We start from the raw sequence: 19,554 nt of genomic DNA on the forward strand, positions 1-19,554 counted from the left end.
TGTATTGGGATCAAGTAGCACTAAAGAGCCTTCTAGTACTATGTGTATTATATATTCTTTGTCTTTTTGGAAAATAAATGTGAAGTGCTATATGCAAAAATTACCTATGTTTGTTTTGTTGGTATTTTTATATTTGCACGTTACTCTGTGTGGCTTCGCGCATTGAGTTATCTAAATTGTTTATGATTTTCTTTCTGTGTATTTTAACTGATATCAGTAATTATGCACCACAAAAAATATGAGAGCTGCCAAATCTGTGCCATTTTTGCCACAAAATTGTTATTATTCTTTATTTTTTTTTCTCGACTGAATACTGCAACCACAGCAACCCGAAGGTAGTTGCATTGTTAGTAAACATTGACAGCATGCCAGAATGATCATGTCAGGATATGGAAAGGCACATACACAATATAGTATGTAAAACAACCAGCAAAATGTTAAGTGGCATATGAAAAACTGAAAGGCAAAATAAGTTATTAAAAAAAAAGCAATTAATTATTTAAAAAACTAAACAGGCAGGAGAGTTATATCTTTTTTTACCCCAATCCTGTTCGAGTTAGAGCATATTAACAGACCCTGACTTTAAGAACTCTCCTCTTTTATAGTTAACATATAAATGGACATTATATAATATACATATCAGAATGGTTTTTGTTTTGGAGAAAAAAAAAAAAATTCTACATTCGTAGTAGTTATAAGGCACAATCATACAACTTAAAAAAAGTTAAAATAAAAGAAGTGATCATGCAGTGCTGAAGCTGTTACAGTCTGTAAATGCTGTACTTTATTCACTATAACAAGAATGTCACAATTTACAGTACAGTTCTATAAAAAAAAATCACTGCATATAACTGAAAAATTAGTATTAAAGTACATATTGATTATCTCTTTTACTAAATTAAATTGTATAATCACAATATCATTATCTCTTTTTCCTACACACATAGGGGACAGAGTGAAACCTGATCACAAAAAAGTCAATGGATTTTTTTTTTTATTCTCCTTTTCAAAGATTTAAGATGAAATGCAGCCTTTTTAAACGGACATAAGCTCTACTGCATCTCCAGCTCTGTGAAACCATATAAGTCTTATTCCAAGCAAAAGATCTGTGCAAAGTGACACACACTCCATTAAACATTGATCTTGACCAAGTGTTCATCAGAGTACTAAAGCATAATGCCCACAGCAGGCAGGAGTATGCGTCACTTTACTTACAGCTTGGATTTAAGTGTCTGATCCAGCAAGCTCTTTATGTCCACCAGAGCGTCTTGCAGACCATGGGCCAGTTGTGTGGCATTGGTGTCTGCACAGCTGTTGAAAGCAGAGACTGCAAAGTTAATATGTTTCTCCATGGGGTTGTAGCAGACACCATAGCCATCAGGCACCACTGGTCCGAAACACATCACGCAGTCGGTCTTAGCTGGGACCTGGTAATAGAAAAGAAAAAAAATGGGGAGACAGATTGAGAAGGTGGTACAAGTTGGTAAATGTGTACATACGTTGTTTTTACTAAGACTCGTTGATAATAACTATGTAAAGATGGTGCACACCAAAGAAATCTTGCAGAATGTTTGTACCTGGCTGGTGGAAAGATTGTAGTGATTTGCGATGGCATAAGACTTGTCCGTGAAGATTTTAGGCAGGGCTGACATGTCTTCTACAGCCTGAAGCCTCAGGCCAAGCAAATGTCTGTCGATGGCCTGCCCACGGATTGCCTACACACAATTCATTCAATTCAATTCAATTTTCATAACATTCACTAATTAAAAAAAACTTTTAAAACACTTCATTATCTAATTTCATTCGAATCCTGTGGGGCAAATAAATTAAAATGTGTTTCCTACATGTATATGGTGTAGTTTATTTTAATTGTTTCATATTGCTTTTATAAATTCTGCATGCACACCCGTTTAAAAAATAATTTACCACCTGGATTTAACTAAGCAAATAGGTAAGAGCCTCCCATTGGGTAATTACTGCATGGATGATTGTGTTTCTGCTGGCAACAAGTTATTTAACCCTTACTGATGCAGTCAGTGGCTTCACGTCTTAAACAAACATGTCAAAAGACACATCCTGTGGAAGAGATGTAAATCTGTTTTAGAAGGGTCAAATTTTTTGCATTCATTAAGCAAAGAAAACATCTAAGGAGATTGCTGAAACTACTAAAATTGGGTTAAGAACTGTCCAACGAATTATTAAACACTGGAAGGGTAGTGGGGAACCATCAGCTTTGAGGAAGAAATGTTCAAATCTTGAATTTTTGGTGAAATCAAATCGTAAAAAAAAATAACAATAACAGGCTTTGTTTAATAGTGAAAGTAAGAGCATTTCCACACACACAATGTGAAGGGAACTCGAGGAATTGGGACTAAACAGCTAGAAAACACTTATCAGTGAGGCTAACCTGAAAAGGCTTCAATTTGCTAGAGAGCATAAAGATTGGACTCTGGAGCAATGAAAGAAGGTCATGTGGTCTGATGTGTCCAGATTTACCCTGTACCACAGTGATTGGTGCATCAGAGTAAGAAGAGCGGCGGATGAACTGATGCACCCATCATGCCTAGTGCCTACTATACAAGCCTGTGGGAGCAGTGCTATGATCTGGGGTTGCTGCAGATGGTCAAGTCTAGGTTCAGCAACGTTATGTGCCCAAAAAAATATGGTCTGCTCACTACCTGAATATACTGATTGACCAGGTTATTCCATCAATAGATTTTTCTTCCTTGATGGCACGGGTATATTCAAAGATGACAATACCAGTATTCATTGGCCTCAAATTGTGAAAGAGTTTTCACACATGGATTGACATGAATTTTCACACATGGATTGGCCACCACAGAGTCCAGACCTTAACCCCAATGAGAATCTTCGGGATGTGCTGGTGCAGCGTTTTTTTTTTTTTCTTTGGACAGGCAGTATATAAAAAAAATATATATAAATGTGGATAGGAAACAAAAACTGACAACACTGAATACATGCAGTTTTCACCCTTTGTGCTTTACAAACATATGGTGCACTCCTAATCTTTAATTTGCTTCTTTTATATACAATATATCATACTTATTCAGTGAGCATTTTATCTTATTCAGGGTCATGGTAGAACTGGTGCCTTTCCAAAGCACATTCATTAATAGCAAATCTACATACCAGCATGTCATTTCAGAGGAGGGAAGAAACCAGAAAACATGAAGAAAAAGCATGTAGCTTTTCATTTAAATGTAGGCATGAAGTTTTGCATTTCAGATTTTAAATAATTCTAATAATAATAATTCTAATAATATAATAATTATAAATTATATTTATATATTTATATATTATTTATCATTATAAAAATAATAATAATAATAATTATTATTTTTTATTTTTTTTACAAATAAATACAGATATTTACCATCACTCAAACACACATTCAGTGAGGTAAGTACTTTTATAATATAATAATTTGCCTGTAGTCACTGTAAGCATAGTTTAAACCTGATGAGTCACTTGCCATGTCTGTGTACGCTCGGTGTGCCTTCACTGCCTTTTTCAACAGAGTCACCTTCTCTGGGTTCTGTTGATCAAACAGCACAGTCATCTGTATAGGAGTACTACAACAAATATACTGATAATAAAACTCATGCTGAGGTGGGAATGTGATCACAGTATAAATGTATGGGTATCAATAGTTCTATCCTGGATGTTAGGTTACACTTAATTCTAATACTTTAATTCAATTCAATTTTATTTCTATAGCAATGTTAACAAAGGACATTATCACAAAGCAGATTTACAAAAAGAAATAGTTTAAGAGTATAAATTTTAAATGTATACATTTGTACCTATAATTTTATCCTTAATGAGCAAGTAAAAATATACATTCATTATAATTTCAGCACTGCTGAGGTCATTAACTGTTTTGAGTTCAAAACTGTTCATGGCAATTGGCTATACATAAGCCACTATAGCAGAACTGATCAAATTAATTACAGTCCACAGCCATCTTCATGGCTCCAGATCTCATGGTTCCTGCTATTTGAAAAGCCCCAAAGGCCACATCAAGATGATCTTTTCACTGCAAAGTGATAAGATGTGATAGTAAATAAACCAACCTGTTGAACAGGGTTGTCCATAGCTCGGACAAAGTTGGCAGCAGCAATGGATGCTGAGCGAATGGTGTCTGTTCTGCCCAGTCTGAACATGCGCAGAGAGGCACTCTCATATGTGGCACAGCAGTGCTTATAGAGCCTTAATACATCAAAACAAAATAGCAAAATCACTTTCTTTCAACCTAATGTCCCTCACCAATATATTCTCTCTCACACACACACACACACACACACACACACACACACACACACACACACACACACACACACACACACACACACACACACACACACACAAAGCACAGCTTTTTAACCCAAAAATGGGTTTGGCTTCTAAAACAGATTAATAAGTTGACAGAGGTAATTTGTTAGCCTTACCTGTAATAAGCCAGCTGCAGAGCCACCTGAATAAATGCATCTGGACTCATCTTATAAGACTTGGGAATGTTTTTACCAAAATGGGTGAACACAATGACCCTCACATCCAAGTCATTAACCATTCTGTGTAAAAGAAAATAATAAAATGTATTTTAGGTTATATTCTAACTCGGATATTCAGTTATTCTACTAGGAGCAGTTCACCTAACTAGTTTGTATGACTTCTTCCTATTATTATTTTTTTAATGCTTACATATATACCACGTACAGTACGGCCTTTAACAATGTTTTTGTACATCATGTACTGATGAGAACTCCACAGTCTCATAGCTGTCACAGAGGCCTAATAAATGTGCTCAAAAAAGTTTCAAAATCTGTGTATTTACTGAGCATTTTTTTCTAACAGCATATTTCTAACCTTTGATGAGTAAAACATTTTCAGCAGGAATAACAAGAAAAAAAAAAACTTTTTGTCGACATTAGGTATAACAAGCATCCGAACTGCGACTTTACTGTTCAAATACAAATTGTATTTATTGTTCTAAAATAATCAGAATCATAATTACATGAATCAGACAAAAAAAAGGACATATTCTCACAGATTTATGTTCTGCTTGGCCTCCTCGATGTCCCTTTTAATCTCTGGTGTAATGTTAAAGTGCAGTTTCTGGGGCATGGGCAAAGGAACCGTGGGGGTACAAATCATCTCTGACTTTTTTCTAATGGACAGAAACAAATTTAACAGGGCTGAAAATTTTATTTACAAAAAACGTGTCACAATCTTTTAAAATTGTCTTCAATAACATTGTTGTTCTTATTCGTTATCTTGTCACTTACGTGTACTCCACAACATGATCAATCAGTGCCACGATTGGAGGACCTTCTGCAGGGGCATGTTCATAGATCACACCACATGTCCCATCTTCACCAATAATAAACTACACACAGGGAAACAGACAAACTGAGGGCTACTGCAAGGTATTTAAATGACCTTTCACCTATTTACACAATGACCAACCCAGGACATGTTCCTGCTTTAAATGATGCAAAATATCCTGAAAACATAATTAGATCTTTTAACTTTGCAAAAGATGTTTGATTAAGTGTTTCCAGTTTCTGACACATATCATCATTGTGTAATAAATACTCATATATTTAGGAAGGATTTCGTTTTGTTGTTTGGATGTTAAATGGGTTTTATACAAGGTAAAATTACTGCAGTTATTACACGTGGATTTCTTCCTATTCCTACAGACTAACCTGAAGGGTTTTATCAAACCAGCGATTTCCACTGTTCCACCTGCTGCCTCCTCCATGCAGCATCTGCACCGCTGCTCGAGTGTGGTACATCTCGTCTGAGACTTTGGGCATTGGAGCATCAAGACACACTGTAAAAATGCTCTTCTGAATCACCTTCACTGATTCATTATTTGTTCTGTCTGGAAGAAAGAAAAAAGAGATATGAGTGATAGTTCAGGTTTTAAATATATAACTATGATTCTATGATTAAAAACATAATTAATCTATTAAACAGTTTGAGATCGAAGACTGATACCGAGGAATTCACACTTAGACATTCAGTCTTATTTTTATGCATGGTTTTTGCACAAAGCTTAGGCAAGGGTTTAAAAAAAAAAAAAAAAATAATAATAATAAAATAAAAAAATATATACAGTGAGGAAAATAAGTATTTGAACACCCTGCTATTTTGCAAGTTTTCCCACTTAGAAATCATGGTGGGGTCTGAAATTGTCATCGTAGGTGCATGTCCACTGTGAGAGACATAATCTAAAAAAAAAAAATCCAGAAATCACAATGTATGATTTTTTAACTATTTATTTGTATGATACAGCTGCAAATAAGTATTTGAACACCTGTCTATCAGCTAGAATTCTGACCCCTTAAAGACCTGTTAGTCTGCCTTTAAAATGTCCACCTCCACTACATTTATTATCTTAAATTAGATGCACCTGTTTGAGGTCGTTAGCTGCATAAAGACACCTGTCCACCCCATACAATCAGTAAGAATCCAACTACTAACATGGCCAAGACCAAAGAGCTGTCCAAAGACACTAGAGACAAAATTGTACACCTCCACAAGGCTGGAAAGGGCTACGGGGAAATTGCCAAGCAGCTTGGTGAAAAAAGGTCCACTGTTGGAGCAATCATTAGAAAATAGCAGGGTGTTCAAATACTTATTTTCCTCACTGTATATATACAGTGAGGAAAATAAGTATTTGAACACCCGGCTATTTTGCAAGTTCTCCCACTTAGAAATCATGGAGGGGTCTGAAATTGTCATCGTAGGTGCATGTCCACTGTGAGAGACATAATCTAAAAAAAAATAATACAGAAATCACAATGTATGATTTTTTAACTATTTATTTGTATGATACAGCTGCAAATAAGTATTTGAACACCTGAGAAAGTCAATGTTAATATTTGGTACAGTAGCCTTTGTTTGCAATTACAGAGGTCAAATGTTTCCTGTAGTTTTTCACCAGGTTTGCACACACTGCAGGAGGAATTTTGGCCCACTCCTCCACACAGATCTTCTCTAGATCAGTCAGGTTTCTGGCCTGTCGCTGAGAAACACGGAGTTTGAGCTCCCTCCAAAGATTCTCTATTGGGTTTAGGTCTGGAGACTGGCTAGGCCATGCCAGAACCTTGATATGCTTCTTACAGAGCCACTCCTTGGTTATCCTGGCTGTGTGCTTCGGGTCATTGTCATGTTGGAAGACCCAGCCTCGACCCATCTTCAATGCTCTAACTGAGGGAAGGCGGTTGTTCCCCAAAATCTCGCAATACATGGCCCCGGTCATCCTCTCCTTAATACAGTGTAGTCGCCCTGTCCCATGTGCAGAAAAACACCCCCAAAGCATGATGCTACCACCCCCATGCTTCACAGTAGGGATGGTGTTCTTGGGATGGTAGTCATCATTCTTCTTCCTCCAAACACGTTTAGTGGAATTATGACCCAAAAGTTCTATTTTGGTCTCATCTGACCACATGACTTTCTCCCATGACTCCTCTGGATTATCCAAATGGTCATTGGCAAACTTAAGACATGCCTGAACATGTGCTGGTTTAAGCAGGGGAACCTTACGTGCCATGCATGATTACAAACCATGACGTCTTAGTGTATTACCAGCAGTAACCTTAGAAACGGTGGTCCCAGCTCTTTTCAGGTCATTGACCAGCTCCTCCCGTGTAGTTCTGGGCTGATTTCTCACCTTCCTTAGGATCATTGAGACCCCACGAGGTGAGATCTTGCATGGAGCCCCAGTCCGAGGGAGACTGACAGTCATGTTTAGCTTCTTCCATTTTCTAATGATTGCTCCAACAGTGGACCTTTTTTCACCAAGCTGCTTGGCAATTTCCCCGTAGCCCTTTCCAGCCTTGTGGAGGTGTACAATTTTGTCTCTAGTGTCTTTGGACAGCTCTTTGGTCTTGGCCATGTTAGTAGTTGGATTCTTACTGATTGTATGGGGTGGACAGGTGTCTTTATGCAGCTAACAACCTTAAACAGGTGCATCTAATTTAGGATAATAAATGTAGTGGAGGTGGACATTTTAAAGGCAGACTAACAGGTCTTTGAGGGTCAGAATTCTAGCTAATAGACAGGTGTTCAAATACTTATTTGCAGCTGTATCATACAAATAAATAGTTTAAAAAATCATATATTGTGATTTCTGGATTTTTTTTTTTTGATTATGTCTCTCACAGTGGACATGCACCTACGATGACAATTTCAGACCCCTCCATGATTTCTAAGTGGGAGAACTTGCAAAATAGCCGGGTGTTCAAATACTTATTTTCCTCACTGTATATATATATATATATATATATATATATATATATATATATATATATATATATATATATATATATATATATATATATTCATTCATTCATTCATTTTCTCCCGCTATATATATATATATATATATATATATATATATATATATATATATATATATATATATATATATATATAACCCAGCCATTAGGGGGGCACAAGCCAGTGTACTCTTAGTGCCGGTCCCAAGCCCGGGTAAATGGGGAGGGTTGCGTTAGGAAGGGCATCCAGCGTAAAACATGTGCCAAATCAAATATGCGGATCACAAATGAGAATTTCATACTGGATCGGTCGAGGCCCGGGTTAACAACGACCGCCACAGGTATCGTTAGCCGACAGGGTACCGGTGGAAATTGGGCTACTGTTGGCCGAAGGAGGAGAAGGAGAGGAGGAAGGCGTCTACAGAGACGGCAGGAAAAGGAGCAGTGTAGGAGAGTAGAGGTTCGGGTTGGTACTTTAAATGTTGGTACTATGACGGGTAAAGGGAGAGAGATAGCTGATATGATGGAGAGGAGAAAGGTAGATGTGTTGTGTGTTCAGGAGACCAAGTGGAAAGGGAGTAAGGCCAGGAACATTGGAGGTGGGTTTAAACTGTTTTATCATGGTGTGGATGGGAAGAGAAATGGTGTAGGGGTGATTCTGAAGGAAGCGTACAGTAAGAGTGTAGTGGAGGTGAAGAGAGTTTCTGATAGGGTGATGATCGTGAAGGTGGAAGTTGAAGGGATGATGATAAATGTCATCAGTGCCTATGCTCCACAAGTTGGCTGTGAGATGGAGGAGAAAGAAAGATTCTGGAGTGAATTAGATGAAGTGGTAGATGGTGTACCTAGGAAAGAACGATTGGTGATTGGGGCAGACTTTAATGGGCATGTAGGTGAAGGGAACAGAGGTGATGAGGAGGTGATGGGTAGGTATGGTTTTAAGGAGAGGAATGTGGAAGGGCAGATGGTGGTAGATTTTGCTAAAAGGATGGAAATGGCAGTGGTGAACACGTATTTTAAGAAGAAGGAGGATCATAGGGTGACGTATAAGAGTGGAGGAAGGTGCACACAGGTGGATTATCTTCTGTGTAGGAGATGCAACCTGAAGGAGATTGGAGACTGTAAGGTGTTGGCGGGGGACAGTGTAGCTAGACAGCATCGGATGGTGGCCTGTAGGATGGTTTTGGAGGCGAAGAAGAAGAGGAGGAAAGTAAGGTTTGAAAGAAGAATAAGATGGTGGAAACTGAAGGAGGAAGAGTGTAGTGTGAGGTTCAGGGAAGAGGTCAGACAGGGGCTTGGTGGTGGTGAAGAGGTGCCGGATGATTGGGCAACTACTGCAGGAGTGATGAGGGAGGCAGCTAGAAAAGTACTTGGTGTGACATCTGGAAATTGAAAGCAAGACAAGGAGACGTGGTGGTGGAATGAGGAAATGCAGGAGAGCATTAGGGGAAAGAGATTGGCAAAACAGAAGTGGGATCGACAGAGTGATGAGAAGAGTAGGCAGGAGTACAAGGAGATGCGGCAGCAGGTTAAAAGGGATGTGGCGAAAGCCAAGGAAAAGGCATATGAGGAACTGTATAAGAGGTTGGACACTAAGGAAGGAGAAAAGGATTTATACCGATTGGCCAAGCAGAGGGACCGAGCTGGGAAGGATGTACTGCAAGTTAGAGCAATAAAGGATGGAGAGGGAAATGTGTTGACTAGTGAGGAGAGTGTGTTGAGAAGATGGAGGGAGTATTTTGAGCAGCTGATGAATGAGGAAAATCAGAGAGAGAGAAGGTTGGAGGATGTGGAGTTGGTGAAGCAGGATGTAGATAGGATTAGTAAGGAGGAAGTGAGAGCAGCGATTAAGAGGATAAAAAATGGAAAGTCGGTTGGACCAGATGACATACCGGTAGAAGCGTGGAGATGTTTAGGAGAGATGGCAGTGGAGTTTTTAACCAGATTGTTTAACAGGATTCTGGAAGGGGAGAGGATGCCTGAGGAATGGAGAAGGAGTGTGCTGGTACCGATCTTTAAGCATAAGGGAGATGTGCAGACCTGCAGTAACTACAGGGGAATTAAGTTGATCAGTCACACCATGAAGTTATGGGAAAGAGTAGTGGAAGCCAGGCTGAGAGAAGAGGTGACCATCTGTGAGCAACAGTATGGTTTCATGCCGAGGAAGAGCACCACAGATGCCTTATTTGCTTTGAGGATGTTGATGGAGAAGTATAGAGAAGGACAGAAGGAGCTGCATTGTGTATTTGTGGATTTAGAGAAAGCGTACGACAGGGTGCCGAGAGAGGAGTTGTGGTATTGTATGAGGAAGTCAGGTGTGTCAGAGAAGTATGTGAGGGTGGTGCAGGACATGTATGAGGACAGTGTGACGGCAGTAAAGTGTGCAGTAGGTACGACAGACTGGTTCAGGGTGAAGGTTGGACTGCATCAAGGATCGGCCCTGAGCCCTTTCCTGTTTGCAGTGGTGATGGACAGGTTGACGGACGAGGTCAGACAGGAGTCTCCCTGGACTATGATGTTTGCAGATGATATTGTGATTTGTGGTGAGAGTAGAGAGCAGGTTGAGAAGAGCCTGGAGAGGTGGAGATATGCGCTGGAGAGAAGGGGAATGAAAGTCAGTAGGAGTAAGACAGAGTACATGTGTGTGAATGAGAGGGAGGGCAGTGGAGTGATGCGGTTGCAGGGAGAAGAGGTGGAGAAGGTGGAGGAGTTCAGGTACCTGGGGTCAACAGTGCAAAGTAATGGAGAGTGTGTTAGGGAAGTAAAGAAAAGAGTGCAGGCAGGGTGGAGTGGGTGGAGAAGAGTGACAGGAGTGATTTGTGATAGAAGAGTATCTTCAAGAATGAAAGGGAAAGTTTATAGGACTGTGGTGAGACCTGCGATGTTGTATGGATTAGAGACAGTGGCATTGAGTAAAAAACAGGAGGTGGAGCTGGAGGTAGCAGAGCTGAAGATGTTGAGGTTTTCGTTGGGAGTGACGAGGATGGACAAGATTAGAAATGAGTTTATTAGAGGGACAGCACATGTAGGATGTTTTGGTGACAAGGTGAGGGAGGCGAGATTGAGATGGTTTGGACATGTGCAGAGAAGGGACATGAATTATATTGGTAGAAAAATGCTGAAGATGGAGCCACCAGGTAGGAGGAAAAGAGGAAGGCCAAGGAGAAGGTTCATGGATGTGGTGAGGGAAGACATGCAGGTAGTTGGTGTAAAAGAGGCAGATATAGAGGACAGGGTTGTATGGAGACGGATGATCCGCTGTGGCGACCCCTAATGGGAGCAGCCGAAAGAAGAAGAAGAAGAAGATATATATTATATATTTTTTTTTTTTTTACCCTTGCCTAAGCTTTGTTTATATATTTATTTAGATGTGAATTCCTCAGTATCAGTCTTTGATCACATTATTGGGTAGTATAGTGCTGTAGACAAGCCTAAACAGTTCAGTTCATAATTAGATACAATAAGATACCAGAAGATACCTCAATCAGTGCAGAATAGTTCCCCCTTTAGTTTTCTCCCTTTTAACTTTTGGGAGAAACTAGACTTTAAAAGCTGTGACTTCAACATGCAAAATAATCTTATGTATTTCACTTCAGGAAAGTTTTCAGTTTTAAGAACTACAGTATACACCAAAGTATATGTGGACACCTGGCAATGCCCCTGTGCATCTTCTTTGGATTGAGAGGAAGAGCTTGGGACGACCTTTACAAATTATTACTGAACACTCTTGTGAGGCCATTACACACTGTTACACACTTCTCTGACCTTTAATGAGCTTGGCGTAGGCTTTGCCCCAGCTATCACGATGATTGGAGGTGAGGATGCCGATTGGTTCATTTTTGGTCTCCAGGGAAGAGGTACAGATTTTCTCCAGCTGAATATAGAGTTGATCTACTGTCAGTGGTGTGCCATCCCTGTTGTACACATCTAGCACAAAGAACTACAGCATTGAGGGTGGAGAGAGAAAGAGAGAGAGAGAGAGAGAGAGAGAGAGAGAGAGAGAGAGAGAGAGAGAGAGAGAGAGAGAGAAGAGAGAGAGAGAGAGAGAGAGAGAGAGAGAGAGAGAAAGAGAGAGAGAGAGAGAGAGAGAAAGCATATTACCATGTATATCAGTGTGACCTAAATCTAAACTAAAAACATAATATTGTTGATTTGATTTGGACCACCACCATATTTTCCTGTTAGCACTCAATAGGTGTATAATAAAACATGATAAGTTGGTGTGATGAGTTAAGTGACTGCATAATTTTTTGTATCAAATACAGAAATATAATACAAAAGGGGGACTGAAAATCTGCAGTGAAAATCTGTCTTGAAAATCTGCAGTGTTTCTTGAAAGATCTTACTGTGTACACTGACCTGGAAATTGTGCACCACGGTGATGTAAGTAGGCGGCCTATTACTCAGAGCGTGATTCACCACTGAGTCCTTTTTGATTCCGGGTATGCGGCAGGAAGACAGAACCTGATAATACTGATTCATACACAACGGATTCCCACCAAGATACTCCACCGGTAGTGTTTCACTGAAACACAGGATATACTTGCATTAGAAACCAATCCTACCTTAGAAAATACTGGAGATTTATTACTTCATTTTAATGCAGTATTCACCTGATTATTTTAATACAACAGCTTTTTTTTTTTTTTTTTTTTTTTTTTTTTTAAAAGAACAAAAAACTCACTTGTCAATCATAGTCTTGAAATCCAAAACTCCTGCAATCAACTTAGCTGCATATCTGTGAGAAATACACAGTAAAGTATATTCAAGATCATCGTTTGCTAATATTACATTTACACATGTTTTACCCTTAAGTGGGCTCATTACTACAGATACTACAAATTGCAATCCTGAGGCACATTTCTTTTGGCCTGATTTTTTAATGATCTAGCTCGATAAATTTTTGCACTGTGGCCAAAAATATAAATTAATTAATATTGATCAATTGATTAATAAATTAATCTATTTGCTGCATTCTTTTGGACCATTTACCACAGCTTTGGTATAGCGCCTTTATCGATATTTGTCCAACAGTATAATATTTCCAGTGGCTAATTCTAAAATCTATACACCCTTTTAGACAATCAAGTATGTGAAATAAAGGTTTAACTAAAGCTGATTTAATAACAAAACATTTCTTTCAATAAATATTTCACCATTTACAGCTACAATTGTCTTATACGTATAGGGGGTGGGGGGGTGAAACAGCAGATAAAAAAGTGCATCAGACATGTACCAGGCAGCACAACAGGGCTGTCTTGTCATGTATATGCATAAACATTACAAAGCTAGAAACACTTTATTTATGGTTCAAAACCAATATTTATATGTTTATTCCTTGGCTTTTTATTCAGATTATGTAAAAGAGCTGTCTGTAGGTCTGCATCTGAGGTTGCTTTGTAGAGTATGAGCATCAGGTTCATTGTGTCTAGATCACAACTTTAAAAACAAATACTTTTTTAAGCCTGAAAACAGTCAGTTGAAATATAGTCCTCCTGTGATTCCCCCTGATAATTCCCTCTATAATATGATACAATTTATAAATTTAAAAGTGTCATTTTATATACAAACCCGATTCCAAAAAAGTGGGGACACTGTACAAATTGTGAATAAAAAAGGAATGCAATAATTTACAAATCTCACAAAATTATATTTTATTCACAATTAAATATATATAGATAACATATCATATGTTGAAAGTGAGACATTTTGAAATGTCATGCCAAATATTGGCTCATTTTGGATTTCATGAGAGATACACATTCCAAAAAAGTTGGGACAGGTAGCAATAAGAGGCTAAAAAAGTTAACTGTACATATAAGGAACAGCTGGAGGACCAATATATATATATACACACACACCGTATTTTTCGGACTATAAGCCGCTACTTTTTTCTTACGCTTTGAACCCCGCGGCTTAAACAACGAAGCTGGGTTTTTCCCGGTTTCACAAACTTAAAGCCAAAAAACTGAGCCCCATAACATTAGACCAATGAAATTTTCGAACGGAAACAAAAAAAACGCACTTCACCTGTGTTCTGAGCTCCACAGCATCGGGAGAAAAAACTTTTGTTATTTTTACGCACGACGATGCCAAAAGATAAACTCTCGAGATAAATAGTTGTGAAAGGAAGGAGGAAGACAGTGACGATGACTTTCTTGGTCGGCTACTGTTTAGATACAAGCCGTTGTAACGCGTTGAGTCTGGGTGAAGGGAGAGCTCGCTAACTCCAGTTGCAACACAAATCATATAAGCACAGACAGGTTTGCCAAAACTCTTGCTTTTTTATTTTTCTTGGCAACAGCGTTACGGGTTAGTCAAAGAAACTTAGAAATGAGCATCAAAAAATAATAAGGACATAACCCTCATCTTGCACACATGCAGTAATACCGGAAAAAATGCAGTGGCATGCTATTCCCAAAATACCGCTATGCTCCTAAAGGAAGCGCAACATATTTCACCCATTACACCGTGTGTAACGTGTCTTTCGTTAAAGCCTGTGTAAAGTACATTAGTGTAGACAGTATAGTAGTAGTATAGACAGGTGCGGCGTATTTATGTTAAAAATAAAAATATTTGTAAAATTCAGTGAATGCGGCTTATATTTGGGTGCGCTTAATAGTCCGGAAAATTACGGTATGTATATATATATATATATATATATATATATAGTTCAGGAAAGTTTGTGGTTTTAAGAACTACAATATGTACCAATGTGTGGACACCTGTCATGGGCAATGTCCCTGTACATCATCGCTGGGCTAAATTTTTACCTGATTTTGTAGATAAAAAATAAAATGTCACTGTTTTGCTAAATGTAATACTGCTGTTGACTTTAAGGTCCAATTCAGAATTGTGCATAAATGAGTCACAGCTGTTCTGTAGGGCAAATATACCCTGCATTTGACACTCTTGTGCAATTTGTCCCAGATTAAGTCTAAATTTCTGTATTTAATCCTCACTGCTTGAGCATGAATATAACCAATAACTCAGCCATGACTGTTCCAGAGCCCCTCTGTAAGCAGTCCGAGTGATCAGATCACAAGATACATGTGACCCTCTTCACACCAGTATTTAATGCAGTCCACTTGTGATCTGATCACCCAAGGCAGATATTATTACCAAGTTTGAACAGTGACCACAGTGATATCTGTATGGAAGTTTTACTTCATGTGCTCAATTTTGCACAGTGTACACACAAAAACCGATACAATGTCAGTCTTCAAGTATTTAAAACCAGACTGTATGAAAAAAAATAGCTTTCCATCAGCACTTCCTGCTGTTTCAGCATTCAACACTCCCGCATTAGCTCATAGTTATTTCTCCAGGGTTAGTGTGTATAAGGGTCATCACTGCTGCCAGATTTATTATTAGTCTTGGAAACACTGGCAAAAGACTTTGATCTTAGTCAAGCCAAATGAGTATACAAGTCATTATTTACACACTAGTTGTAGATCTACAGTAAAAGTCTGTTTATTAGAGCATACTTTGTTTGTTTTTGCTTTAAAATAAAGGTGACTGGATTAATAAAACCATCCTACGTTCACCAGATTTTTCCATCATTTATACACAAACACATCAAAACAGTGAACTGACCTTATTTGACCTTGCCAGTCACTAAACTGTAATCGAGGAAGAACAACTCCAGGACTCGAGTGGACAACCACAGGCATCCGGTAGTCCAGGTATGCTGTCTGCAACCACCAGTCTGAGAGCTAGAGACAGAAGAAAACATAACATATATATATATATATATATATATATATATATATATATATATATATATATATATATATATATATATATATATATATATATATATATATACGCTTCTTTTCAAACACTAGATGTGAGAACTGTATGTAAGCAGATTTTAAATGGAAAGGTACTTTATTAGCAGTGAGCCAGCTGATAGTGAGGATGTGAACTGGGCCAGAAAAATACGTTATAAATCTATAACTTTGTAAACCCGTATACTAGTAATAAAACTTGTCTTAAAATCATTCAACATCCACAATATTTTACTATATGCTAATCTAGTTCACCAGATTACTCACTCATTTTCATTAATAAAAACACTAAGCAGCATATGGCCTTTCAGGGCTGTTGTTTTATCCTCATGGAAACCCTTTTAAACCCTTGTAAATTTCTATACTCCCTTCTATACTAAGTTTTTAACTGTTATTTCCTTTAACAATCAAGAATGGGGAACACTTCAAAAGAAGGCTGTGTGCATGCAAACAAACAGGTAAAATGTCAAGACAATTATAACCCAATAACTTGTTTTGTTTTATGTTTTAACAAAACATCCATACGTTTTCCAAATTACATTCCTTACTTTAATAGAAACACTGCTTCCAGTGTTAGTATCATACCCAGTTTTCCAGCTTTTTTGCCCTCCTCTCCAAGCTGCTCTGAAGCCTGTCTCCCAATCCACCAGGCAGCTGGAACTCCTCCACGAGCCTCTGTGTGTGTTGCAGCTCCTCAGGAGTCACTATAGGCTCCAGAGCGGCCAGATAGTGGTCGCATGTCTGTTTTAATGGAGGCACTGGAAGTTTTGGGAGCGACTCCTGATGAGCCAGATAGCGACCAGGTATTTTAGATAAACACACTGGTTTCACCAGGCAGGCTGGTCTCCCCATGCCAGACTTCGTCTGCAAAAAAAAAAGACAGACAGTACAACACCTGCTTTCACTATAACATAAAAGAAACGTAATCACAAATACCTATGTTAAGAGGATATGCATATATTCGATTCACTTTAATTTCATTGACCTGACACTTAACAGACACTGTCAAAGTGGTTGGATAGAAATCCAGATGTAGACAAGATGTGGCAAAGCAAACAAATCTCCTCGTGATTGCACCAGGAATACAACCTTCCAGAGACTCAAAGCTCACGGACTCCCAATCGTCAATCCAATTACAATATCTGTAAATATTAACTGCCCTGATACACTGAGCTCGAAAAACCACAAACCAAACAGCTGGCTGCAGGCCGTTATTCCTTTTCTTTAGTTGTAGTGTACATAAGACGTAGTGTAGATTAGATTAGATTAGATTAGATTAGTAGTGCACACTTCACAAGTTTCTGACATGAATGAACAACCAGCTACTGCATCATCCTGCCTCTAATGAAGCCTATAAATTACTTTCAGATCCCAAGTCCAAAGGTTAACATGTTAGCTGGATTACTTAACCCCGAACTGTTACTCTGTAACCAGCACTGTCTCACCTAGCTAGCCATGTTGCTAAGCTACTGTAACCTTACAGTAGCAATTAATCGTGACGTTACTGTTAATAAGACGAACAGTTCCGCATTTTCACACAGCAAACTGCTCTGATTTCATCTCCCGCAAGTGTCTGTACACGGGAATAACAACAAACTTGACAGTGTATACACTCACCATGGCTCTGAACAAAATCGCCAGCATAGTCATAGTAGGTTGATTTGACTGAAACGCCCCCAAAGAAAAACCCAGTCGTGTGAAGGACTCCGCTCTCACCGAATAAACCCTGCACTACTACACACAACCGCGAGAGGGCGAGAGAGAGAGAGAGAGAGAGAGAGAGAGAGAGAGAGAAATCCTTGAAAAAAGTCGGTTCTTTGACTCAATGCTTTGGAATAACGAAAGTCGACTCCACAGAAACTCTCAGAAAAAATAGGGCATTAAATTGTCACTGAATAAAGTGCACTCTCTCCACGTCTCAATGTTGAGAAAAAAGTCAACATGTAATCCTTGTAACAGGAAAAGAGAAGTGTTCATATTAAGACGACATCTTACTTGTTTCACACATTCCTACAGTGTCTGTGCAACGTCTTTAGGATCTACTGTATGTATTTGATGAAGAGATGGCAAAAGTAAACACATCCTTCACTCAAATATGATATGACATATGACTTAAATATGTTAATCAGGTGATCAGGAAATGTCTCTGTTCTCAATCATGTTTACATCGCTGACTCCTTCTATCTCATCCATGTTAACCCCATTTTTCTGTGGGTTATGATATCTCAGTGGTAGATTGGAAAAGTGTTGATCATGTCACCAAATAGATTAAAACACTTTCACTCATTGAAAATCTAATGAGTGAAAGGAAACAGTTAAATAAATAGTAAAGGAAATTGCTGATACTAGAAAAATCTACTTAAATACAGTAACAGTACTTGTACTTCATTACTTCCCACCTCTGATATTGTTAGAAAGGATCGCTATCTGGCTAGAAGCACCAAAATGTAAGAAGGCATATACGTGTACACTGAACAGGAAATTGTACTCGTGTCAGTAAAAAAATTCAGAAAACTTAATCTTTACTGGATTTAGCGTTCGCTCGAACGAAGACTGCTGTTTAGGGTTCTGTCCTTTTAAACACTGGGTCGAAAGCGGTGACGTCACAGTGGCAACATCTGAATGGTAAACTGTGAATCTCCCTCTAGTGGTGAAGCGTGAAAATACAATCGAACGCTTTCCTCCTATATGATTAGTATGTACTAATGTACCTACTATAAAAATGCATAAATAAATATGCTTTTTTTTTTATGTCATACGATCTACCTACACTACCTTTGCAATCGACCGGTAGATCGCGATCGACGTATTGGGCACCCTTGGTATAGATGATAGATGATAGCTAACACATCTCTGGTTTTCAATGCCTAATTACCATAACATTAATAGTTTTAGATCAGACATTTGTCCACTGTGCCTATATACTTGTTTGTTTTCTGCATTAAACAACAGAAAGTACTTGTTATACTGTGTGCTTTGTCTTCCCTGGTATTAGCCAAACACCAAGAGGCATCATAGCTTGCATTGGTGACCCCTCCTAGTTCTGGCATGATCAAATTTAGCAAATAATTAATACAGAAACTCTGTGGCAGGCTGAGCGTTTCACACCTAAGCCTTCAGGGTGTGGTACCTGAATTAATCCACTTCCGCTATAGCAACCACCAATATTATACAGGAACACAGTCATCTTTCGCAGAAGCACCAATAATTACCCTCAAAAAAAGACAGTTCTTTGACCATGGAAACCCCAGAGGTTACAAGTTTCCTGGGGATTTAATATTAATGCAATTTGTGTTCTTTGTCCACATTTTACAGAAAAGAAAATGCAAATACACGTATAAATAGTTCATGAAAAAGCTTAAGAACAGGTTTGAACTGTTAAGTATATCTGCGATCAAATACCTTTCTCTTTCCCTATGTCAGCCATTGTGGAATGAAAAAAACAGCTACTAAAT

General features: G+C 38.5%; 2 protein-coding genes across 4 annotated transcripts in view; one reads left to right on the plus strand and one right to left on the minus strand.

The window, feature by feature from the left end:
- LOC310720668 (uncharacterized protein) overlaps positions 1-19,554 on the plus strand; it is a gene marked incomplete at its 5' end in the record, with an annotated part of 579,035 nt that overhangs the window by 163,156 nt on the left and 396,325 nt on the right. The window lies entirely within an intron of this gene.
- Positions 258-17,868, minus strand: crata (carnitine O-acetyltransferase a). Of its 3 annotated transcripts, none has more exons than XM_083531874.1 (14): positions 17,717-17,868; positions 16,685-16,963; positions 15,906-16,024; positions 12,994-13,047; positions 12,669-12,834; positions 12,075-12,249; positions 5,730-5,908; positions 5,307-5,407; positions 5,069-5,188; positions 4,470-4,592; positions 4,095-4,230; positions 3,494-3,556; positions 1,578-1,715; positions 258-1,427 (listed from the first exon to the last, which is right to left on the minus strand). In XM_083531874.1, exons 1-14 carry the CDS (start codon positions 17,747-17,749, stop codon positions 1,212-1,214), a joined length of 1,902 nt encoding a protein of 633 aa, XP_083388000.1. In that variant the 5' UTR covers positions 17,750-17,868; the 3' UTR covers positions 258-1,211. The 3 variants fall into 3 exon arrangements, with proteins under 3 accessions (XP_083388000.1, XP_083388002.1, XP_083388001.1); XM_083531876.1 differs by having other exon boundaries at positions 17,605-17,725; XM_083531875.1 differs by lacking the exon at positions 17,717-17,868 and adding an exon at positions 17,085-17,433.

The sequence above is a fragment of the Silurus aristotelis genome (genome assembly GCF_946808225.1).
Source record: "Silurus aristotelis genome assembly, chromosome: 26".
Classification (NCBI taxonomy): domain Eukaryota; kingdom Metazoa; phylum Chordata; class Actinopteri; order Siluriformes; family Siluridae; genus Silurus; species Silurus aristotelis.